Source organism: Centruroides sculpturatus, unplaced genomic scaffold (genome assembly GCF_000671375.1).
Source record: "Centruroides sculpturatus isolate CEXI.00-Female unplaced genomic scaffold, Cexi_2.0 scaffold502, whole genome shotgun sequence".
NCBI classification, from domain to species: Eukaryota; Metazoa; Arthropoda; class Arachnida; order Scorpiones; family Buthidae; genus Centruroides; species Centruroides sculpturatus.
The window spans coordinates 265,356-291,616 of NW_019384630.1; the positions used below are offsets into that span (position 1 = coordinate 265,356).

The 26,261-nt window shown below is 30.8% G+C and overlaps 2 protein-coding genes across 3 annotated transcripts; one reads left to right on the forward strand and one right to left on the reverse strand.

The window, feature by feature from the left end:
* Positions 1-901: 901 nt before the first annotated feature.
* On the forward strand, positions 902-7,463 carry LOC111625737 (hydroxyacylglutathione hydrolase, mitochondrial-like). Its single transcript, XM_023368955.1, has 8 exons — positions 902-1,053; positions 5,193-5,335; positions 6,430-6,494; positions 6,556-6,676; positions 6,746-6,851; positions 6,922-7,025; positions 7,099-7,200; positions 7,265-7,463. The coding sequence occupies exons 1-8, from the start codon at positions 969-971 to the stop codon at positions 7,436-7,438; spliced, it is 900 nt and encodes a 299-aa protein (XP_023224723.1). The 5' UTR covers positions 902-968; the 3' UTR covers positions 7,439-7,463.
* Positions 7,464-7,471: 8 nt separating this feature from the next.
* On the reverse strand, positions 7,472-24,893 carry LOC111625738 (HMG box-containing protein C28F2.11-like). Of its 2 annotated transcripts, XM_023368957.1 has the most exons (7): positions 24,732-24,893; positions 22,601-22,671; positions 17,796-17,865; positions 15,207-15,485; positions 11,347-11,421; positions 11,246-11,260; positions 7,472-7,693 (listed from the first exon to the last, which is right to left on the reverse strand). In XM_023368957.1, exons 1-7 carry the CDS (start codon positions 24,879-24,881, stop codon positions 7,598-7,600), a joined length of 756 nt encoding a protein of 251 aa, XP_023224725.1. In that variant the 5' UTR covers positions 24,882-24,893; the 3' UTR covers positions 7,472-7,597. The 2 variants fall into 2 exon arrangements, with proteins under 2 accessions (XP_023224725.1, XP_023224726.1); XM_023368958.1 differs by lacking the exon at positions 11,246-11,260 and having other exon boundaries at positions 7,473-7,693.
* Positions 24,894-26,261: the final 1,368 nt, after the last annotated feature.

The following is a 26,261-nucleotide window of genomic DNA, read 5'->3' on the forward strand; positions in this document are numbered from 1 at the left end:
ATTTATTCATACATGCCAGTCATTACACATTATAAGTCTTAGTTTATTAAAAGCATGGAATAAGTTTTTGTAATTTATTTTAAAATTAAGACATTACAAGATTTACAGTTTTTTATTGTTTTATTAATTCCAAAATTTAGTCTAGAATTTGTATAATGGAGGCATAATGGAGATGTAAAAAGTTTTCATTAATTTGATAAATCATGGGGGGATCATGAGTTTTAAAGCTCATTATTTATGTTTTATTATATTAAGAAATGCTTTTGCTGAAAACTCAGAGCATAAACATAGAAAATAGATTAGTGTATTTAGAGTTGGTGGTGTGCCCTTTAAAGTAAGAATGACATTTAAGTTAGACTCATATAACGTCACCACCTAATAGAGTCGGGCCCGTTATAGTTTTTTTTTTTTTTAACTCTTTCCGCCCTGTGGACACTAAGAAGGCCTCATTTAGCAAGCCCATTATGGATTAGGCCAGGCCCACAATGTGGCTGCCGGGTGTTGAGGGACGGGGCCCGACATATCCGGACGAACCACCCCGAAAAATTCCTGGGATTTTTCGATCCGTTCGGATTCGATCCCGTGTCCACCAGAGCGGTAGAAGCCACCTTGACCGCTCGGCCATCCGGCGGTCAATGCGTCACATAAAATTAATTTCAGGAAAATTTCTAGATTAACAAATAAATATATATATAAAATTAATTAACGTTCTACTCGAATTATTATTTAATATAATTAATTTATTTTGTACACAAAAAATAATTAAAATTATTTAAAATAAAATTCAAAAATTACGTTTAGCAACGCCCACTAACTCATCACGAAAAATGTATTTAAAATATTTTTTTTCTTTTACAAACTTCGATATATTTAATATTTAATTAATACTTCACACATCAAAACTTAAATATATATAAAAATATCGATTGGAAAAGATAGTTAATAAATAAAATAAAATAAAAAGAAAAATGTTCAATTCGATTCTGTCTAATTACGCTAGTCGATACCTCTTCAGGTTTGCGAAACTACAGAAATATTTTATAAGTAATCCAGGTAATAATCAGACGCATTATTAATTAATATACTTTTATATGTTATTAAATGAAATAATCAATGATTAAATGTTGTTTTATACCTTAAAATTTTTAAATTGAATAATGAAAATTAAGCCTAAGCGACGTCACGTTGTCGATTTCAATACTTCGCACGCGCAATTTCCCGCGCTTATGTTAAATTGTTGACATAAAAACACATTTTGCGTTAATACAAACGCATTTTTAATTTGATTACAAAAGAGAATTGCAAGTTGTTTACATTGGCACTCGTTGCGCCACGAAAAGATGTTTGCAACCTGTTCTGGCGACATTTACGGTTTAATTTTAAGCTATTTTATATTGATTCTTCGAAATTTAACATTGTTTTAATGAAATTAAAATATTTTTTTAAAAGAGAAAAAACTAATTCGCATAAGGAATCCCATTATAGGATGGAAAACTGTCAAATGGCGCAATTGTTCGCATTGGCAAGTGGCGCAATGAGTGTCGAAGATGGACTTTATACAGTAGTTTTTCTCTTCATAAATAATGTACTTTGAATTGTTGAGGGTTACTAAAACTTTGATAATATGTGCATTTTTTTTAAATAAAAGAATGCATTATTACTATATTAAGTAATTAAATTTTCATTGTCATATATTACAAATTATTTGGTATAAAATTTAATTACCTGTGCAAAAAAAATTACCTAAAAGTAACTTCTACTGATTATTTTTTGAGTTGTAACCCTTCATATTTCTTCCATCTTTTTGCTAGAATGCCAATGAAGTTATATATTCATTTATTAAAATTATTATAGCAGTATGCGAGAAATGTTTAATGACTTGGATACTTTCTAATTTTTTTATTTCAAGAAATAAAAACATTCTTAGATGTTAAATCATATCAAAACAGTATTCAAGAAACAATTGCACAATATTTTTTGTGATTAGCTGTATAATAATAATAATTAATAATAATAATAATAATAGCACAAAACTATGAAATTAATTGAACATATGAACATATGTATCAAAATATTCAGTTTGATAAAAATTGATAAATATATAAAAGTATTTTTAATTTGTATTTAAATAATTAATAATAATAATTTACATTTAAAAAAATTTTTATGAAGAAAAATACATTAGAGAGAGTTTTTCTTATTTCTTCTTATATCATAATCTGTTTAAGTACTGTACATTAAATGTATATCCCAATATTCTGTTTGATAACCAAACATTATGAAGATTTTAAAATATGTTGAACCATACAAAAATCACATTATAATTATACACTGCTGGCCATTAAAATTGGTACACCATGAAAGAATCATGCAACAATTTTTTGTATAAAAGGTACAACATGCTTGGATATGCAAATGATTAGCATTTCAATGCATGCTCACAAAGCAAGTAGGAGTAAGGCCACCTACAGTCTGTATCAAAGGGAAGATCTTAAAGCTGGTTTCTTGTATGGAAATTGCATTCCCATGTTGGTTGCTTGTGTAAAGGTTTTGTTATGCCTTGTGTAAAGAGGAATGCCTACCAGAATACCAGAATATGTCAGAATTTGATCATAGCCTACTGGAACTGTTGTTTATCATTCCATGCTATTGCTCTTGCATTGGTCATGATCCTGTGACTGTCATGAGAATATGGAATCGATGGGTCCAGGAGGACCATTCAGAATGCTATGCAGGATCTCAGCAGCTTCCAGTCACTAACGTCTGAGAGGACAGACATCTTGTCTGCATGGCCTTGTGGAATTGTATGGCTATGTCATGTACCCTGAGTCAGGAAGTTGGGTTGTTTTCAGAACGAAAAGTGTCTGCACTGATCGTGAGACATCTGCACCACCACAGATTATCAACGTGGCAACCATTGTTGCGGCTTCCCTTGATGCTGCAGCAGAGACAGGCGCTCCTACAATGGTATGTTCAATGACAAAATGGATTCAGGAGTGGCGTACATTGTCTTTACAGACAAAGTCCAGTTCTGCATACATGGATATGATGGCCATATCCACGTGTGGAGGCACCGAGGGGAATGATCATTGCTAGTTTGCATTCGTTATTGTCATGCCAGTCCAGCACCTGGAGTGATGGTATGGGGTGCCATTGAGTACACATCCTGGTCAGCAATTGGTTGCATTACTGATAATTTGGACAGCCACTATTACATTTCTGATGTGTTAAGACCTGTTGTGCGCTATCTTCGAGACCACCGTCACACTACCTTTCACCAGGAAATGCATGACTGCATGTTGTCCTGACTTTCCAGAATACAAAGGGTGATTGACTGTTGCCCTGGCTAGCACATTCTCCAGATCTGTCACCAATTGAGAATGTCTGGTGAATGGTTGCTGAGAAACTGGCACACCACCCACTCACTACCAATACAATAGATGAACTCTGGCATAGAGTTAAAGCCACATGGACTTATGTTCCTGTACCTGCCAAACTCTGACTCGATTCCCAGCCAGATTACAGCTGTTATTGCTGCCATGGGCAGTTGCTCTGGGTACTGATTTCTACATTCTCTGTACCTCAAAATTACCTGTCAATTTAATTGTCTTCCTCCCATTATACTGTATGTGTACAATAAATATGATTTTGCTATTTGCTTTCCTTCCTTGTGTAGCATTTTTAATGGCCAGCAGTGTATTTTTATTGTTTTAATGCAGGTTTAAAATGTGTTTGTTGTTCGTTTAGTTTGATATGACTATTTCAAAAATTCTGTTTTTTCTTGAAGACAACAATATCAATAATAGAAAAATTACATGATATTAAATATTAGAAAATTAATTTTTTAACTTTTACATAATTCAAATTTCAGTAATGTTTTATAGTAATAGAAAATAATAAATTGTTTTATTGGCATGAACTAAAAGTTGTGAGAGTTAATATTAGGAAATCAAATCATTGCCTACAGAATGAAGTGACCTCTGTGGCTGAGACAATCTATTTGTGATTTACATTTCTGAATGATATATTAGTTAGGTGTGTGAATTTGTAGTGTCAAGAAGGAAATGATGGCTACCACAGTACCAAAGACATCCAAAACAGATCAAGCTGTAATTCAGTTTCTTGTTGCAGAAGGTTGCAGAGCAGCTGAAATTCATAGGTGGATATCAGCAGTGTATAGCAGAACCTAATTTTCATTCTGTGTTGCAACATGGGCATTTAGTGTTAGGAAAGGTTCCAAATAACCTATTAATGTATTCAGATCATCCAAGTATAGTGCTAATGGATGGCATTATTTAAGGAAATCAACATACAAGCATCCAAAATCTGGCCGTGCACTTTTCTGTCACTAGTGGAAGCATCTGCCAAAGCATCGAGACAATTGGCTACGAGAAGTGCTCACACTTGATCCCATATGTACTGATGGAGGACAGGAGATGAATCAGATGGATGCTTCAGTACTATGCTTTTTTAAGGAAGTAAATGACTTTGTGCAGAGAATAGTCACTGGAGATGAGTCCTGATGCCTCCATTACAGTGCAGAAGACAGGTAACAATTAGTGGTATGATTTGTTATCTTCTACACAAGAAGTTTCAGGGTCAACAGGTCACTGGAAACATGATGATCTGCTTTTATGATGACCCTGCTTCTAATTGTTGACCTCTTGGAAAAGAATGCCTCCATGCTCCTTGACTATCTTTGAGCAACCCTAGTCTAAACAAAAGTAACTGAGAAAACTCAGCATTATCCTTTTGCAATATCATGCAAAAGGATAATGCCCCTTATGCTTTATTTTTCAAAGGTGTTGGTTTTTTTTTTGAAGACATGAAGATGTTTTTCCTGTTTTAAATTTTTAAACTTTCAGAAGAAATAATAGCATCTTATAAGTAAAAATTAAATCTTTAAATTTTCCAACAACTTTATTCTACATCATAAATTATTGTTTGGAATTACTTAGGTTAAAGTTTATTTTCAACCATCTGAAAGCATCTTTGCCAGTTATAGATAACTCAAATAAACAAGTCTCGACAAGTTATAAAAATCAAAGTTTGACATTATTATTAATTTACTTGAATATGATGCAAAATTTCAGTCATATGTTATCCATTTTTAATGTTTTAAAATTTTGATTTATACTCTCTGTATAAAGATATGGTTTTATTTACATGCAAAAATCACTTATACAATTCAGGTTGTCATAGTAAGGTGTTGAATATAAAGCAGACCGAAATGCAGATATATTTGCTACCAGCTTTAGAAGATAATTACATGTATTTGTTGATAGATGATGATACTCGTCAAGCAGCTATTGTGGATCCTGTTGATCCAGAAAAGGTATATTTTTAAATTAAAATTAAAATTTTTAGTTATAATTTATCATTGGAATTTAAGTCTTTAATATAATTTAGCAACAGCATCTTTTAAAGATAAGCAGCATAAGATTGTTTTTAAATCTAAGTGATAATTGCTATCTCTCTGAAATAAGAGATTAGTAAAAATTTGATTTTAGCTGTTTTTCCCAAAAACATATATAATATTTAAAGATAATATTTGTTATTATTATGCTGTGGGGAAAAGTTTATGCCTGGAACAATTAGTGGGATTTTAATGAAAGAGTGAAATAGTAGCATGTGCAAATGATTACATATTTTTTCAATTTTGCAAATAACAAATTTCAAAGAGATTAGAGGATAAAGTCAATAATCTGTTTACCTTCACAGGTGCAAGATGTTCTTAACTACATCAAGATAGGTTAATATATAACACTGCACAATCTTCCCGAGTGACATTGTCTGTGTAACATACTTATTGCTCGACTATGTAGCATTTGTTGCAATTTCTGGCACATTACATCTCAAACATGTTTGAACAGAAGAAAGATTACTGCCATGATCAGTCTATTCATCTGAAGTTTTTTGATAATAATGAATGCAAACATGGGCTCTGGAGGTATGCACTGTGTTGCTGAAATGAGCTCTACGTTCTCAGAAATGAAATGCTACTTGATCATTAATTGGTCATATTGAAATATATAGCCAATTAATTAACTCAAAAGTCATAGCACTAGGTATTAGACCTGTGTTGTAAACAGTGAAAGTATTTCTTTTACCTTGACAGCACTTCTTCAATCTTGTCTTTCAGTGGTTGTAAGTGGCCTGATTTTTGTCTGAAAGTAGAAGAGCCTCTTGGACCCACTGTTACCGTGTGTTGAATTGTGATGATATTTTGATCAACATCTCTGTAATATTAAATGTTGTAAACTTTTTCCTTACAGCATGTTACTCAATTTTTCAACACAGATATCAACAGTATAACAAAGTCATTTTTCAAACTTTCTTAAAGACAATAATATTTAACTGAAAGAATTTGTTTCTAATTTAAAAATTACATTTCAGTATAATCAAATGATAACAAACTTTTTTTATTAGGTTATAGATACAGTAAATAAGAGTGGGGCACAACTGACAACTGTACTCACTACACATCATCATTGGTAAGTGTCTAATATAATTCATTTGAATTTGAGAGAATTGATTAATTTTGCAATTTTAAAGGGATCATGCTGGAGGAAATGAAAAATTAGTGAAAAAGTTTGCCTCCCCCTTAATGGTGTGTGGTGGAGACGAAAGAGTAGGTGCATTAAACAATAAAGTAAAACATGGAGATGAAATTAATGTATGTATGTGTTTTTTTGTCTGTTAATGTGATATATTTATGTTAACATGAATATTTTTCTATTTGTAGTTAGGATCGCTTAACATTAAGTGTTTGTCTACCCCATGTCACACTAGCGGACATATATGTTACTACGTTACTGGAAAACACGACAATGATCCTGCGGTTTTTACTGGTCAGATATTAAACAAAGTTTAAATTGATAGAATCTTTTAACATAATGAATTTGATGTGTGTATTTCTAGGTGACACACTATTTGTGGCAGGATGTGGAAAATTTTTCGAAGGAACACCTGATCAAATGTACGAAGCCCTAGTCAAAATTCTTGGTTCTTTACCAGATAATACGGTAAAATCTCATAACTAGCTAACGCTTAGAAATTAATATAAAATAGTAATTATAAATTCTAAATTACTTTCAGAGAGTATATTGTGGTCACGAATATACAGTAAACAATTTAAAATATGCCCTTCATGTAGAACCAAGTAATGCTTCCATCAGAGAAAAACTAGCTTGGTCACAGGTATTGTTTTCTAACTACATTCTTTGGTAGCAGTATAGAATTTTTTTAAGTAGTTGTTTTTCAGAATCAAAGAATTAAAAACGAGGCAACGATTCCTTCCACTATCGGTGCGGAAAAAACTTACAATCCGTTCATGAGAGTCCACGAAGAATCTGTGCAGCAGCACGCCGGCCAGAATGATCCAATTGCCACCATGGGTATGCTCAGACGTGAAAAAGATGGTTTTAAACCAAAATAATCCACGCTGTTTGAATTTGTTAGAAATGATCAAATTGTAAAATGTGTAAATGTGAACAATTAAAAATTGCTTTTACTACCATTGTATTTCAAAATGAAATGTCCTAATTTGTAAAATTTGAACTATAATTTATTCACATATATACAGAAAAATCATTAGTCACAGTTTATCATTTGATGGATTTTCTTTCTCTGTGTAGATTTTCATTTCTTGTTCATATCTTTCTTTCTCCTTTTCATACATTTCATAATATACCTGTAAATAAGTACATGATTAAATTTTTTGTCAATAAAATTATAATAATTCCAAATTATATTATTATTAAACTTTCACACATTCTATGGAAGTAGAATCATAGATTACAACTTCAAAAAGCAAAATGTTATAACGTTTTTCATTTTAATTTAACATTTCTTATCATCCCTATAAGAAGCAATATAGTTTATGGAAAACAAATTCTAACAAAATGTCTCATAAAACACTTTAAAGTTAATAGTTTTGAAAATAAATAATTTCACATTTACAGTCGACCCCCGTATAAGATCATTGATTATTCCGTTTTATATGAATTCCATGTTGTACAAGTCACTTAAATTTTACAAATACGTGAGCCGTTCACAGCCCGGTACACGTATTTGTAAAATCTAAGTGACTCGTACAACATGGAATTCATATAAAACGGAATAATCAATGATCTTATACGGGGGTCGACTGTATATACTTTGTATTGGATTTATTATTTGTGAAACAGTAAATCCAGAAAAGTTGATATTGCAGCAGATTATGAAAACAATAATATAAAGGAAATTTCAAATTTGGTAATCCAAATAAGTGCAACAAATATTGCCATTTGTTCAGTCGCTCCAGTTTTCATACATCTCCCTATAGCAAACTGAATTTAAAGAATTACTCAGATCAAAAAGGAGTGATAGTGACTGACAGGAAATCTGAAAATACCACAAAATCTGACTTTTCAGGTCTGTACAGACCCTGCATTTAATATGTTTATGAAAAGTATATGATATAAAATAACAACCTTGTATTTTTATCATTTCAAAATCAATAAGCAATTATCTAACTTTGTATTCTTTACTTAAGTTACTTTCTATACAATAAAACATTATATTTTCTCATAACTTATAGATACAGTAGAGCATCAATTATCCAAATCAATTGGGGACGGGTTGTTCGGAAAATCGATTTTTTGGATAACTGATTATGTACAAAAAAATACATTAATAATGTAGTATATCCCAATAATAGTATATTAATATATCCCATGTTTAAATTTTTCAATACGAAGCGACACGCAACGGAGAATTTTCATCAATGTTAAGCCTAATGAAAATTTTTATAATTGTAGCTATTGTATCGTTAAAAATTATTTCTTTATTTTGTACAAATAAAATAAATTATACAATTATCTAGTATCAAAAACGTTTGATTCAGCATGACACAGTCCAACTGGAACACTTTCAGTTAACTGATGTTTCAGTTGATCGGCATTCGGATAATTGATGCTCTACTATGTGAGTGAAATAAGCATAAAATAGTTCCTATTATATATATGAAAATGTGCCTGATTTTATTTATTTTTTAACAGTGATCAATCTATCTATCTATAAATGCACCATAATATACTTTTTGGTAATGTTTGTTAAGATTTAGAGGCAGCATTATAATTTTATCCCTCCAATAAGATGAATAATTGCTAATTTTCAATTCATTCATACAAATTTTTTGGAAAACACTAAATATACCATCACTAATGTAGAAATTAAATATTAAATGATTGATCAAATGTTTACTATAATTTTGCATTTTTTCCCCTCCATATTTTGTTTTTTTTTCCTGATTTAAAATTTAAAATATGCACAACCATTGCATTTAAGAGAAGCAATGCAATTGGTATGATAAAATTCATATCATCATAGGCTAAATGTAATAATTTATAACAATATCATATTCTAAAATTATAAGTATTATATAATAATAAAAAAGTAAATTTTAAAGTTTTTGGAGGTATAAATTAAATCAAAAATATTTAGTGAATTTGTGCTACTTGCAAGAGTTATTCTGACATTCTATATATACTGTACTATTTATTGAAGATGGCTGATTTAGAAATTCAAAAACATTACATAATAAGAAACTTAAAGAAATAAAAATAGTTTATACAATGTAAGTTATTTTAAGATTTTAAATTAAAAAATATATCAAGTATATATTTACTGGTTAGAGAATAAAATATTATTATTATTATTTATGTTTGAAAAATTAACATTTTAATGAATTGAACAAGAACAATAGTTTTCAGATAGCTGAATTTGCATCCTGTATAACCTATATTTTAATTTGTTTGGAACAATTATAAGAGTTTTTTTTCAGCAAATAACTTATAGTATTGTATTTGCTGAGTAAATGCTTACATCACTATATATGTGTAAAACACTCCAATCAGACTATTTTCAAAACAAAAATAAATCATGTCTATTTTATACATCATTAGTTTAGTGTATTGACAAAATACTGAATATCAAAAATATGCAAATCTGAGTATAAATAAAAGAAAACCAAATTCTTTTAATAATAATAAAAATCTTTTTAATATCTAAAGAAGTTTTTGAGCAATAGTGACTTTTGCTCAAAAACTTAAATATTTAAGACAATGCAAAAGTTTTTGTTATTCAAAATTTATCTATGAAGTTTCTAATCTTATTCTACATGTTTCTAACTAATAATTTGTGCTTACTCTCATTAATTTAAAACTTACTGTATAGATAAAATTTATGAAAGTTGTAGATATATATACATTTGAAAAAATCCCTATCAATATCTCCTGATGTTAGTTCAACTAATTTACATACAGGAAATCCTCGTTAACTAAAAATTCAAGGGACAAAATAATCTTGACATCAAATTATTGAGTTTCAAATGATCCAAGATTTAGATATTTCTGTACAATATGCCAAATGTCATGTAACTGATGTTATTTATTAAGCAAACAGAATACGGCTACATATACAAAATGCTATTTTCATAATTAATAATAATAATAATATAAATAAACTGCAGGTAAACAGCATTTGTAAAACTTATTCTGGGAGCTCATAGGCTACCAGATAGGTTTTATAAAAAGTAAAGCAGAATTCTTTGAAACATAGCCCAAATTATTTTTAAAGAGGCCCAAAAAGTAGTAAGTCACCTAAACGTAGTAGCCTAGAGCCCTACAAATATCTCAATCTGCTACTCATAGTCCAATCTTGTAATCCTGAAAACCAGCCATAATTTATGAGATAAGAGAAAAAAAAGGCAGTTCATGGGTAAGATGAGTTCTGAAAATGTGTTACTGTAAAAGCAAAGCCATATTGACCAGATTAGAGTTGTTCTTAGTCTATTGTTATAGTACGGAAGCACTTCAATGTAAAAAAAAAAAAAAAAGTTAATGTATGCATATCACAGTTCAGACATAATTTTCACTTCGAATTTCAAAGCATCCGTCATTGAAACTAATCAAATTCCTTAACATGTAAAGCTGGGACAAAAGAACAGTTACTAACCAATGGGATTTTTAACTATTTGAGTTCAAATTAACAAAGATTTCCTGTATTTATGAAATGTAAATAAAAGAACTATTGTTTAAGTAAACTTACATTTTATTTTGATTTCATTTTATGTAATAAAAGCATAAATTATACACATTTGTATTTATTTGTGTATGTATGTGCATGACATGTAAAAATACATATAAATATATTATTTGTATAAATTTGTCTGTTTTAATAAATATTTAAATATTTGACTTACTGTTGCCCTTGATGGCTGCATTTAAAGGAACAATAGCAGATAAATAATGATAAAAAATTGTTAAAAATATTAAAATTTAAAATACTTTTAATTAACTTTACTTTTTTATCTTCAGCCAATAGATTATTCCAATTCTTTGCTAATGTTTTTGTTAATTCTTGATGTGTTATTTCTTCCTGGAAAAATAATACTTATATAATTATCAAACATAACTTACCTAACTTACATCAAACAAAAAATACTTACATAATTATAACAAAGATTTAAAATATTAAAATTAAGACATTTTTTAAAAGTAAATATTAAAATAAAGTTAGTAATATCACAGTATTATTCCTAGCAATGAAGATATCAATGTTTCTTCACCAATATTAAATGATAATAATGTAGGAAGATATTTATTTAAAAATTATTACTATTAAATAAAAATTTTAAGGCTGAAATTACATTATATTAAAAATGTAAATTTTCATTACAATAAAATTATAGTAAATTTTTCCTTTACTTTCTATTTTCAAATTGAGATTAAATTCATAAATATTTTTCATTTTAAAGTTAAAAAAATCTATAATATTATATAAGGTTTCTTTAAGAGATTATGACATTATGTTGTAATTTTTTAATATATTTTAGCAGATGTTATTGGTTTCATAATGGCATTTTGTCAAAATATGCAAAATATAAATACTTGACATATTTTTTCAATAATTAACTCGAGGTTTATTGGCAAATATTTAAATCAATTAAATATTGTCTAAAAACTAAAAAAAAAAAAATTACTCCAGCAACTTCTCACAACACATTTTAAAAAAGACTAAAGACTAGTGATGTAATGAATATTCGGTTACTATTCAGTATTCGGCCTATTTTTCACTATTCGACTGAATACCGAATATCTAATCACTATTCGGCCAAATACCGAATACCTAAAAACAGGAGTAAGAAATAACAAAAACACAGTAAATTAATCATTTTGGTATTTAGATTTAATGTTATCGAAGTTAGTGTTGTTTGTTTATATTTATTTATAACTTGTAACATGCACAAAACAAAAAAGAAAATAATATTAGTCACATGTATTCACAATTTATAATTACAAAGATCAGCACACGTACACGTCTATCGTTGGAGAATCCTCGCACATCTGAGGGTCTGACCCTGCCTATCCTTCTTTTTAAGCGCTCGTCTTTGCTCTTCCCTTTCTCTTTCCTCTATCGCTCTAATCCATGTATGCCTGTGCATACATCATAATACGCGCTCACGATACTTTCGATTCGTCACTTTTCCGTCGTAGAGTTCCCATTTTACAATTACGTGACTCAGCCTGGTGATAACGGAGGAAAGAGACAGATAGGACGTCGATATAAATCACAGTTATGATTTCGCAGATTCGAGACGGCTTGATAGCCCGAACGGCCCCAGGCTTTTGCCCGTGCACGCTAAGTGACTTTCATTACAAGCATTTAGCTTTCCGAAGTCTACGACAACAATTGTTTGGCATTGACGGCTGCGAATTTCATGCCAATAAGCTGCCTCGACTTGTTTGATTATGTTATCGACTCAATTTCATATTTATTTTCACATTTTCACTTCGTGGTCCTTCTCTGTTCTTTTTCCGTTTACACGTGTAGGTCATTTCATCATTATCCACATTTGATATCATCATTTATCACATACTTCCATGACACTCTTGTCTGTCCGCTACAACTGTCAAGAATTAATGCGATTGGCGAAGCGTAGTGACAGCAGGCCAATAGAGAGCAGGATCCTTGCCATAATGCGGTTTGCGCGCCAGTTTCCGTACGTGCGTTAATCAAGCCGAATAGTTTGGCCGAATATTCGGCTATTCGGCCACGCTCTTGGCCGAATATTCGGTATTCGGCCTTAGGCCGAATATACTATTCGTTACAACACTACTAAAGACATTTTAATTGTAATCACAAGTCTACATTAAAGATCCATGAATACAGATTGCTGAAAATATAATATTAATTTCTGATTATCATAAATATAAAAATACTGAATCAATGAAACAATAATCATATCTAAATCTACATTTCAAAACATACAAAACAAAAATAATTAAATATTTTCAACATATTTTATAATATATATTTGCAAAATTACTAAAAATATCTAAGCATAAATATGGAAAAACATTAATCACACTTCTAACTGCTGATCTTTTTCAAAAACATATCCAGAAATAATATTATTCTAAAAAGAATAAAAACAAACTTCTAACAATAAAATAAAAACTAAACTCATCTGTAAATAAACTAATTTCCATATATTCTGGCTACATCAAACTGAAAAACTCAATCCTGGACATAACTGACAATATTAGAATCTACAAATATAAAATCATCTATATTTACCTGAAAAGTTTACAATCCTTAAAATCAAATATATACAGACAAACTATAATATTTCATTTCAAATTATATTTATTGGATTAAAGTTACAAGTTCTATGAAGTATTCTAACTTGTAATGATGTTTGCATCATATCAAGTTATTTGTTTTGATTTTAACATATAACTGCCAATAGTACATTAGTTCAATCAAATACATAGCACTAAATTAAGCAAATTACATTTTAACTGAATTATACATGGCATAGGGTGCAAAACCCATGCTAAAAGATGAAATAAATTAAACCAATAATTTTAATTCATAAATGTATAATCATTCATAAATTTTGACTGTTTTTTACAACAGATTCAACAAAACATTTTACAGTTTCAAAATCTTTGTCCAGACAGCCAAAAAATATGTCCATGATTTAAATAATATCTTTTAAATTCAACAAAACCAATATTCTCAAGAAGTATTAAGAACAACTTTCAAAACTGAAACTCAATTCAATACAAACACAAGTATCTAATAAAAACCAAATATTTCTATATGTTCCAAACTGCAACTTCTATACCAAAATTAATGATGTAATATATTTCAACCATTTAACTCAAAACTCCAGAAAGCAACAGCAGTATAATACTGCATATCTTCATATATATTCAGTTGAAGCTGTGATGTCACCATTTAAAGCAAATCAGGGAACAAGATGGCAATGCTATCAGCCCTGCTCAACCAATTCATTAACCTAGGAAATGGACTTTATCAAGGAATACTTGAATATCTGTGCAGTAGTGAGATGATGTGGCATCTTGCTAAAAGTAAACGAATCTTTCTTTGTAATTGTCTTTTAACAATGGAATGAGAAAATTTTCCAGTATATGCAGATGGACAATAATGTCGATGGTTTCCTCATAGAAAAAGAAGGCACTTTACACTTTATCTTTGCTAAAAACACATTAAACATTCACTTTGGATTGTCACAAACATGTTTCACAATTGCTTGTGAATTTTCAAAATCCCAAATCCTACAGCTATAAGTGTTCATTTTAGCACTGAGGTAAAATGTGAAATTATAACTGAAGTTGTTACTTGTCTTCCTCAATCTGATGAAACATTTCTGCACTATTCAGATAAACTTGACAGACTTTGCTATAAATTGACAGCTCAACCAATTCTGTAAATCTGATAAAAATTCTATATTCTTTCAAAATTGTAAAAAACTTTAAAAGTAAAGAAGAGAATATGGAGCATATAGCAGTCCTTATTGAATCATCCTACATATTATTCTGTTTTATGTTATATTGTTTGCAATTATAAACTACAAACATATGTGCAATATCAAAAACATGAAATTTGTATCTTAATTAGACTAAATCTAATATTCACTGAAACATTTCTATAATATTAACTTCCTAATTACATTCACTCAACATAGCTCAACATTCACTCAGCAGATCTCATACCCAATACTAAAATTATAATTTATAACAACAGATCAAAATAACTTGATAGATGATATTCTTTATTAAACTCTAATGGGTAATCAAATCAAATGATTCTTATTATTATTGTAATTAATTTATTAGAATATTGAAAAATACCTTTTGTTCTTGCTGATATTTTTCCATGACTGATGAACGTTGTTCTTGACAAAACAAAAAGAATGGATTTGCAGGTCTTTTTGGAGCATTGGGATCTTTTTCTTTTTCTTGTCTTGGTTTCTTTTTGCTAACTGTATGACAACTATTAGGTGTTATATGTTTATTTGTAAACTGAGTAGTTACAGTTGATGGGTGAGAAATAAAATTATTTGCTGAAGGAATAATAGTTTCATTTGAAGATATAGTAGAAGAAACAGGACACGTAGCAGAACCTTCTTCCTACAAATTAAAAAATTTTTTTATTTAAAACAATAAAAATGTATAATTTTAAAAACTAGATACAATACTTAAATTTTCAATAAATAAAACCTATTATAAGATTAAATTTCCTCCCCTGATTTTTTTAATTCTATTTCTATCATAATCACGTAGGCAACATACGAGGAATAGTAGGAAAGTCTTGCACAGTATTTTTTTATTTGAAACCAAGGAACACTACAGCGAGTATGTTGTTACTGTCCTTCGAAGTAGTCTCCCTCATGACCAATCGCTGCCTGCCAGCGTTTGAGCAGATCCATGAGTCCTGTCAGCTCACCGCTTTTGTTGAGCTGACAAATGTGTCAGGTAATGGCCGCCAAGACTTCTGCAACAAAGATGAATCGCTGTCTTCACAGGGGCAGTTTGAGCTTAGAAATATAGTCAAAGTGGGGGGGGCTAAGGTTGTAAGAGGATGAGGCAAGATTTCCCAGCCGAAGGACTTGAGCAAGTCGGTCAAAGTTGTCGCAATATGCAGTTGCACGTTATTGTGAAGAATGAACACACCACACTGCAAGAGCTCAAGACATGTCTTGTGCATTTTCCACTGAAAACTTTGCAGGAACTTCCAGTAGACTTTTCTGGTGCCTACTGGAATTCGCTCCATCAAGATGACACCCTCGTGGTCAAACACCATAATCATCAGCTTTAATTTTGACTGGGCTCTGTGAAACTTCTTCAGTTGAGGTGAACCTGCCACTTGCCATTCACTACTTTGAGACTTCAGTTCTGGCTCAAAGACCTGGCCCAATACTTGTCAATGGCAATGATACATTTGATGAACTCCAACCCCAAGGTGTTGAATCTGTTCAACAAGTCCGTTGATGTTTCCATGTGACGACATTTCTGTTCTGGTGTCACTTGGTGTGGCACCCACCTTGCAGAGATCTTCTGTTTCTTCAAGTTGACTGTGAGGATTTGATGTGCTGAAAAATGCAGTATCTCCACCTCTGCAGCAATCTCATCACACATGATGTAATGATCTTCTCCAAGCAGTACTGTAACACATGCCACAGTTGCCTCATCAATTGCAGTTTTTGATCATCCAGATCTCAGATTGTCCAAGATGCTTTGGCAGCCATGATGAAAACGGTCCACCCAGAGAGAGACTGTGCTTTGGTCAATGGTGTCACCTCCACACATTTCCACCAATGCTTTGTGGATGTCTGTAGGTGTTTTTGCACATAATGATTCGATTTTGATGTAGGCACGCCGATCTTCACATGTGACATTACATGAGTGTTCTATGGATGCTATGTCACTTACCTCCTGCTCAGCACAGTCCATCATGCCACTTCTCGCCTATGAGAATGCTTATGCAAGTGTTCAATGTGATTGCATCCACGTGACAGAGTTGCCAGATTGTGCAAGACTTTCCTACTATCCCATGTATTATTAAAATTTCTGTTCATAGAAATCCATTTTCATTTATTTGAAACTTTTAGAACTAAATATTTTTTCTATATATTTAAAAGTTGTTTTTTAAATTTTATTTTTCTATTTTTGCATTCTATTCAAGACTGTTATTATTTCAATCAACTTTGAGTAAGAAAATTTAATTATAATTACAAATATAGCATCTTACTATAAAATTTTATTTACTGATTTAACAAGTCTTTATTATAATTAATTTAATTACTTTAAATTAATTTAATTTATAGTGATTAATCAATGCTGAAACTTAGATTAATATGTGAATTTTGAAATTTTCTGAATTTGATTTTTTCAGTTTAGGATGCATTCTAACTATTAATATATAACATAACAGTAAATATATGAATAAACAAACAACATCACTAAAGCCTAATACGTTATAAAACTATAAGCCAACCAATGCCATATGTAATTGGGCTAGATAACGACTATAATAATTTATGAAACAATTTGGTACTAGAGGGAGGCGTTAGGCACAATCTCTTAATAAATTTAATAATTATAATTTTTAACTAAAAACTACAAGCATATAAAACTACATATAATAATCATATAATATAAATAATAATCACACTACTAATCATATAAAAGTACAAGCAAACCTATTGCATTGGTTGGCTTGTAGTTTTATATGATTAATGTATTTCTTTAAAATTTTGTAAGTAACTTACTACAAAATACACAAATTATTAAAAATAATGAGGATAATTTTTATAAACGTATTTTACAATTAAAAATCTTATCATATTTTCAAAATATGAAAATTGTGATATTTTTAAACAAATATTTCATAACTCAGTAGGACATTAAAATAAATTTTAAAGTTTTATAAATACTTACCTCTGTAAAAAGAGCTAGGGGAATATTCTTATAATCATCACCATATTTGTCTAACTTTTTCATCAGAAACCTATAGAATAAAAAAGTACATTTTAACATCTTTTTCATGTCTAATTTTTAAAAAGATTATTAAAATAAATTATTAAACAAATATAAAAGAAATTCTGAGAAATAACAATTATTAAATATCAGAAATTTACAAAACTTGTATATAAATTAAGGCTAAAAACAAAAATACAGTAACTGCTTACACATCAGAAGACAAACCTAATGAGTGATATATCAGATGGCAGGATATAACTGATGTGTTTATTCCTTGTTATGTGTATTTTTAATCTCCATGCCAACTTGCTTTTTTGCCAGTAAAAATATTATATATATAAATTACTAGAAACATTTTATAGTATACAGAACAAGTACTTTTTATAGAACAAGACAGGAAGTACATTTTATAAAACTACTGAAACAAGTATCTTTAATTAAAGAAAACTGATATTTTAGTTAAATAACAATTATTGCAAAAGACCAGTAATAGATAAGCATTGCTTGTCTGCAATCCTGCTGGAACACACATTCAATTGATTTGTCAGCAAATATTTGCCAGCACACAAATACAACACAAAGCATCTGCTAAACCTAATCCAGAAGCTACAGAATTTAGAGCTGTGAGTGAGAAATTTATTACAATTTTGGATTTCAAAGCACTGTACCCTTCTATTAAGCCAGAAGTGTGTTTTTGTCACTTGAGAAATTTCCAAATGAACAAAATCAGCAATTTGGACAGCTTACGTACAGAAATACTTGAGTTCACACTCCTAGTCATCATTTTTCATGTTCAACATGTTAGTGCATGAGCAGAATAGAGGGCCCATGGGCAGCCTCATATCCAGGACTCATGAGTTCGTGATGTTTATGACGTCATTAGAGAGAGCAACCATACCTAAATATGGAGATAGCATTGCTCTGTATGTGCATTATGTAGTCAATGTATTAGTAATATGAAGGAAGAAACCTAATATCAATATCAAGCAAATCAATCCATTTGGCTTGAAAATAGAATTGAGCAGGAAAGCAATGTTGCTGGGCAGTTTCTTGACATCTCAATCACATTAAAGGGATGCACTGTCACCATGGATATTTACAGGAATCCAACTTACAACCCAATATTTATACTCTGTGCTTCATATGACCCAATAAGTTATAGATTGGCAACAACATATAAAACAATCATATACACATTGAACTAACTTACAGGACAGGAGACTACATCAAAGAAATTTATGCACTGATTTGGAGTTAAGCATAAAATAATAAGATGCTAAGGAATGACAAAGAGGCTATTGACCTGATATGCATCCCTGGGATGTACTTTACTTTACTTAAAGAGTACAAGAGCTGTCTGTCATTTAGTGGCAGACTTAGCACTATAAGAAATGGAAGAAAAATAGGAAAGTGTGAAAGAAGATATGAGAGTTTACGGTAATTGCTTCAGTAGTTGCTAGAGTACAAGATACTATACAAAATTACAAAACAAGGTTACAGTATAAATCAAACATAAATATACAAAGTGCCTTTCTGGCAACCCTTGGGTGTACTAAATACCATTAAAAGAGAGCAAGAGGCATAACAACTCATGCTACATAGTAGACACTAGAAGATCGCTAAAACAGAAGAGAGCAGAAAGATAACATCTGGAATTAATAGCCATTACAGCCTTAATGGCCAACACAATAGCAGACCCAGATTCTGTAGCAATATGCTGGAATCAAATAGAAATAATTCAAAAGATTCAAGAGAGGAAATTTATTAAGTGTGTATAAGCATTACACATTCATAAGGCTACAGAATGAGAACAGACAGTACATTATAGAGAAAACACTACAAATTCAGCAGCTGGAAAATGTTACTTAATAAAAACTTAAGAGTGAGCTAATTAAATTAAGAGAACATTTTAGGATGGATAGTGTTTACACAATAATGAAGATTGTAATTACTGGGGTAAAGTTTATAAAGTATAAATTAGAACTTTTTTATTTTGTTTATATCATAATCTAGTTTGACTTTTTGTTTTTTATCATGTATTGTGATATCCCATTCAATGTGTAAAAGTCTGGCACAGATTTAAAAAATTTGTCTTGTCCCATAAACAGAACATTGTACAACTGTTATAAAATAAGTGGTATGGTACTTTTTAAATTGTAAATTGTAAAATTTAGATATTATCTGAAGTAGGTCAATCAGGGCCGGATCATCGCATAGACAAATGAGACAAATGTCTAGGGCCCGGTCAAACTGTCTATTTTGAAAAGATTTGTAAATAAGATAGTTTACTTTTCTGTTGGACAACTGTATAAAACTGGTAAAACTGATAAAATACGATATTGTTTAAATATTAACCAAAAAGGTTAAATTAAACAAGTAAAACGGCAAAACCGTATTTGGGACACGACTATGTCTGGGAGACACTACTAAGGAGAATCACTTTGACGCTCAAGATGGGTCTTGTTCTTATTATCCAATCTTTTTTGGTATCGCTGCTTTTGGGAGCGATCGTTCAAACTTCGCTGGCCACGACCACGAGGTCGTCCACGATGCATTTTTGATGAAATTAACTTATCCAATTTCGAAATTTCTCTCCGTTGCAACCCGTCGGCCTGGGTTGAATTTTTGTCGATGCCTAACGAGAATTTCCCGTTTTTGAAAAAATAATCGTGGCTATTGTATCGTCCGAAATTATTTTTTATTTTGCACAAACAATATACAGTTTAACCCGATTATAACGTCATCGGATGTAACGACAACCCTAATATAATGTCAAATTTTTATCGGTTTCACGATTTTACTATACTAGATAATGTTAAAAAACCTACTTGTAAAGACATAAAACCCTGTTTTAATGTCATATTTGAAGCACTCCTAAATTTACAAAATTAGATTACAAATTTTATTCAACAAAGAAAATACTACGTGTTCAGTCCTAGGGTCACAGTCCAGTTCCTAGAACGACTGTGGGTGGTACTCTCACCACCTGACTTCGGTTTGCCTGTTTGTAGAGAGAGTCGCCATTTTGTATTTTACTTTGACTCGGTTCTCGGTCCTCTGAGTAGGCTACCTACAAGTCTGGTTTTTTTTGCGCGCATGATTTTGGCACTTAATACTCTGTGCCATATTGCAACTCCTGACATGTACTCTTTCATACCTCTAAGCTGGTAACACAGCAGGCAGTACGATTTTATAAACAAGACACAGTCTTGTTGAAAATTAATATTTTAAGGTAATATTTATTTTGTATAACAACTTTTGTTAGACATTTAATAAAATAAATTTCAATTTTTTAAATTTATAAACAAACTGTTCAAACTTTTCTAGAAAAACTAAAATTTATTGTTGTGTATTAAATATTTTTTATTAATAAAAATTTAAGATTTGTTTTAGTTTTCACATCATTTAGTTTTGTTTTATTTATTGTTTTATATTTTTTGTGCGCTCTATTTCTTGTGAGAGAGGGGCCTGGTAAGAAGAAAATGTCTAGGGCCCCAAAGTGGGTTAATCCGGCCCTGAGGTCAATTAAGAATACTAAAAATGTTACAATAATAAGCATTCATTGCATGATAACTGGTTATGTACTGTGTTTAAACTTATAATAATATAAATTTACAACTACAATTTACAATTTATAAAAAAAATGTTACATATTATAAAATTTCAATATACTTTTATAAATTAATCACATTATAGTCAGAGAAACTTTTAGAAATGATTTATTATGTAATTGTTATTTTAGGTAATAACTGGACTAATTATATTTTTCCAAATAATCAAAATGCTATTTAAATAATTATTTTGAATATTCTTAATATCAAGGTGCCAGATTCATTAAAAATTATTCATCATAATATCTTCTAATATGTATACTCAACTCTCATTAATATGAATTGCTAGGGAAACAGTAGTTAGTTTGCTTTATCAAAAATTTGTATTAATGATTGTCAAGGTAAAGGTTGTATAATTTAGGGAGTTAAGGCTTAATAGGTAATTGAAATCTCTAAATTATAATATCAATTACTAAATAAAGTTAAATTAATTTGTTTTTGTAAATAAATTTAATTTTATGTTCTAAATGATTTTCAAATCAAACAGAATGGGGAGAAGACAGTATTTGCTTTTTAAGTGTGTAGCAATATATCATAGTGGTTAAACAAAACAAAGCTAAAAGAAATCAGTGATTTTCTTTTTATTGAAAATTGTTTAAAAAGTATAAAATATTTTTTGAAGCCAAAATAGTAAAAAAGGAGCCAAATCTGGCACCAATTAGCCAAACCTGATATCACTGTATGCACTCCCTGATATGCAAACTAGAATTTGTTTGCATGGGACCACATCTATTTAAAAGGATGGGTATCCTTAAACTTTAACCCTTATTTTCTGAGTACCATAGAAAGATCTACTAAAACTAGATGTTTGAATTGCTCTATAATTGGAGGTCAAACCTATCTTTGCTTTTTAGATGAAGAAAATCTATTCTACTGGAAATGGAACATTCTATATTACCACTATTTATTATGTTGAAAAGTGTAAAAGCACCCATTATTGGAAATAGGATTATTTCTTGAGGTTTTGAAGATAGAGTTTGGTTTAAAGAATTCTGGTTAAAATTTTTGTTCACTTTATCAAGAGAAAATTAATGTTGTAATACTGATGTTTTTCCAGGGCAACAACAAAATTTGCTTTAACACAATTCATTTTATTTATGTTTATTTTAAGGCAAGTGGACTGTATAAAATAAATATTAAAGTTTATATTACCTTCTTTCTTTTCTTAATCTTCTTAGCAGTTTTTTCACATAACAGATTCTATTCAACAATCTTTCATTGTTCTGAAATAAATTTTTTTTATATATAATTATATACATAAAACTCTTTTAGAAAATTAAAATAAAAATATTTAAAATAAGTCTACAATCTTTAATTAGTTATAAACATAACTGCTCTTGAATTTGTAAACTTTAATACAATAAATTTTCAATATTAAAACTGTGTTACATAATCTAAAATCTTAGCCTTAAAACATAGGCAACAAAACATTTATTAACACCAATCCAAATTAATCTGAAAACTGGAAAGTATTGATATCTATATATATATATATAAAAATGGACGTGTGTGTTCCTATATTTCACTTTTCCGCCAAAACTACACATCGCACAAATGAATGGTGTTTGTATGGGGTAGTAGCCCCAAGTCTCCATTCATGCACCAGGGTGGTTGCGTCTCGATAGCTATAAGGGTGCAGGAGATATGGGCTTGAAAGTGGTTCTCTATTTCGAATTTTATGTTCAAATTTGTTCGAATTTAATTCGAACATAAAATTCGAATATTGGTTCAATTATAAAAAGATTGTAAACGTTCCAAAAACGTTGAAAATAGTTTGTTTGACTGGACGTGAACAGGAGACGTTCAGAAATAGAATCGGGACCAGGTCTCTAATTACTCTGGAAATGGGGGGGCCTAATTCTTGCATTTTGTGAAAACGGGTAAGATTGGTTATAATGTAATTATCTTAATCTTCATTATCGTTACTTTTTAAAAACCCAGCGAAGTGGGTCCTTGCAGCTAGTTATATAATAAAATATAATATAAAGGATTTAAAAGTTATAACCATTTTCTGAAATACATTATGAAAAAGATTCATCAATAATTATCAATCTATTTGAAGATTAACTGATTAAACGTTTTCAGGAATAGTTTATCAGTTTGCTTTACTATTATGGCACAACTAAAAAATCCCCCACTAAGCATGAATTCTATGAGAAAGTAGAGATTGAAGAATTGAGAAGAGTACAGATTTCAAGAAATTCAAGAAGAGTAGCTAATGTTTCTACAAATTAAGTATCCTATATTGCCGGTAGAGGCATAGTTAATGCACGATAACATTTTAAACAACAGGCTCATTAGATTACTTTCGATTGGATAATAGAATGCAACATAGTCACTATAAAAAGTTTATTTTTGATTGTTGTAGAAGCAACATGATGCAGCTATCTTTTTTAAAATTTAAATTTAACGAAGTAAGTTTAAAATGCACCATTTGACAAAATATTTCAAAATTCAATTTAAGGGAAATTCCATCAAGCACAAACGTCACTTTGTCACTGATGTCACTGCAACTTAAGTGTGATCACCTATATTCTATAGCTAATATTTCTACAAAATAAGTAGCCTATACTTTTTGTCAGAACATGAAACAAATATATGCAAAATTTCATCTGATTTTATTGGAAAAAGTTGTAGGAGTTATAAGGAATTCACACACACGACAGCTTTTATATTTATTAGTAATTGCCTCTTAGACCAAATTGCATCAAACAATGCAGTTTGCTATGTTAGGAATCATACAAGACTTACATAAGAAGTGCACATTTCAATGTTATCTCTTGGCCAGCCGACGACCAAGGTGGTCAAGGGATCAGCCCACCACTCCTGGAACCCAAAATAAAATCAGAGCATTTGTCCCTCACCATCCAGACGACCAATTTTTGAGCACGACAGGCCCAAAAAAAATCCTCTTGGGCAGAAAGAATAAAAAAAAACTTATTGAATACTAATCTAGTATGAATTTTATTATAATATTGAAGTATTCAACATTCTTAAGTTTTGTAGGATTCTGAACTTGAGAAATTACATCTGAAAATATTAAATTTGGGAATAGAAATTTTGGCTCTTTCAAATATATCGATAGCTTTTAATATTATCAAACACCAGCCCAAAATTATTTTCATATTTGAAAATCAAGACAATACGAACAATGTTCAAGTTCTTTAACACGTGGATACGATCTGACGTCACAGTTAATTAAAAATATTTGCTGTTTTACACGAATCAAAACATCTCTTAAAACCGGATTCATTTTTCTGCTTTAAAAGTCGATCTAACAAACCTGTTGAACGTTCTGACATCGCCGTAACAAGGCATAATACTTCTTTTCGTACGGACTAACGATAACACTTTCGTTTTCTGTTTTATTTCCTTCGTAAGAGGATTTATTTTCTATATCTCGTTTTTCCTTTTCTTCGCAGACGACTTCCATCTTGGCTTTTAATACAAAACATCGACACTAGAGGCGGGCCGATCGGTTAAAAATTACATTACTGTACTCGTGAATTTTTTTTCCTCTTTATTGAAGTTATCTTCGTTTCTTTCTTCCAAATGTACTAATGAAATTTTTAAATTAATTTTACTTTTAAATACTTCTATATGTAACTTTTTGTAAGTTCATATATAAACTGCTTTCATCGACAAAACCTTAGCAAGAAGGCGATGAAATTAAATAAAACTTTATTATAGCAAACGTAATGACATTGATAATAAGTGGTTATAATATCATAGAAAGGGGCAATATTCTGTGAAACAATAGTATAATTTAAAAGAATCTTTAGTACCTTTTAGGACTTCCTCTTGCCTAGATAGATGCGTCAATACGGTAGGATTTTTTTTTACTCTTCGCCCTGCAAGCACTACGACGGACCTTTAATCAAGCTCATTGTGAGTCCGGTAGGCCCGCAATAGGATAGGCAACTGGTGAGAAACGTGAGAAACTGATTCGAGATATTCAGAACAACCACTCTCCGAAAACTTCCTGGGATTTTTCGATCGGTTCACATTCGTTCTCGGGTTCACCAGAGCAGTAGGCTGACTGCTTGGCCACCAGGCCGTCGGGCACCGTATGCTATCCTAAAACAGATTTTCTCATAGATGCTGCAACTGTCGCTCCAGATCATACTCGTAGATGGTCAAAGCTAGCATCGTATCCGGTCCCACAAATCAGAAAACCGAACATCTTAAGAAAGTGTGGCAATGCGTTGGAGACATTTCTAGGAAACCTTATCTGTGTGCGGTTAAAAGCGATTGTTTGCAGCCTTGCCACTAACAGGTAACACATGGCAGCGCAAAATTTCTTTGATGTACTATACCGCTGTGGCGTCAATGTTTCCCCCCAACACGGCTAAAAATGATCAAATGTTATAAGAAATGGCTTCCTTGACAAGTGTGCCAGCACTGGGAGCAGTGTACTACTCAACATCAAAGACAAGATTGAAGCGCTTACCAGTGATCTTCGATATTTTACCACGTTGATCATCCGTTCCAAACAACCAAAATTCGACGCTAAAGATATTGCCTCTCTCGTGTTAATACTGCAAATAATACCGACGACATTGCAGTTCTAATTGCAGGGCACATAGCGGTCGCCGTACATGCAAATTTTCTTCTGCTAGTCGGCTGCCAATGATTCGGAAAGAACAGGGTTCTTTGGCGAAAAACCTGTCTTTGAATGGTTACAGAGAAACTCTATGCAGTTGTTCGTAGTTGTCTCACGATTAGACTATCAGCTCTTCTGGTGATTTGTTTGGAGAGTCCAAAACCTGCTCACTGTCTATGTATGTTCCGTTACTGTCCGAATACCTTCTCA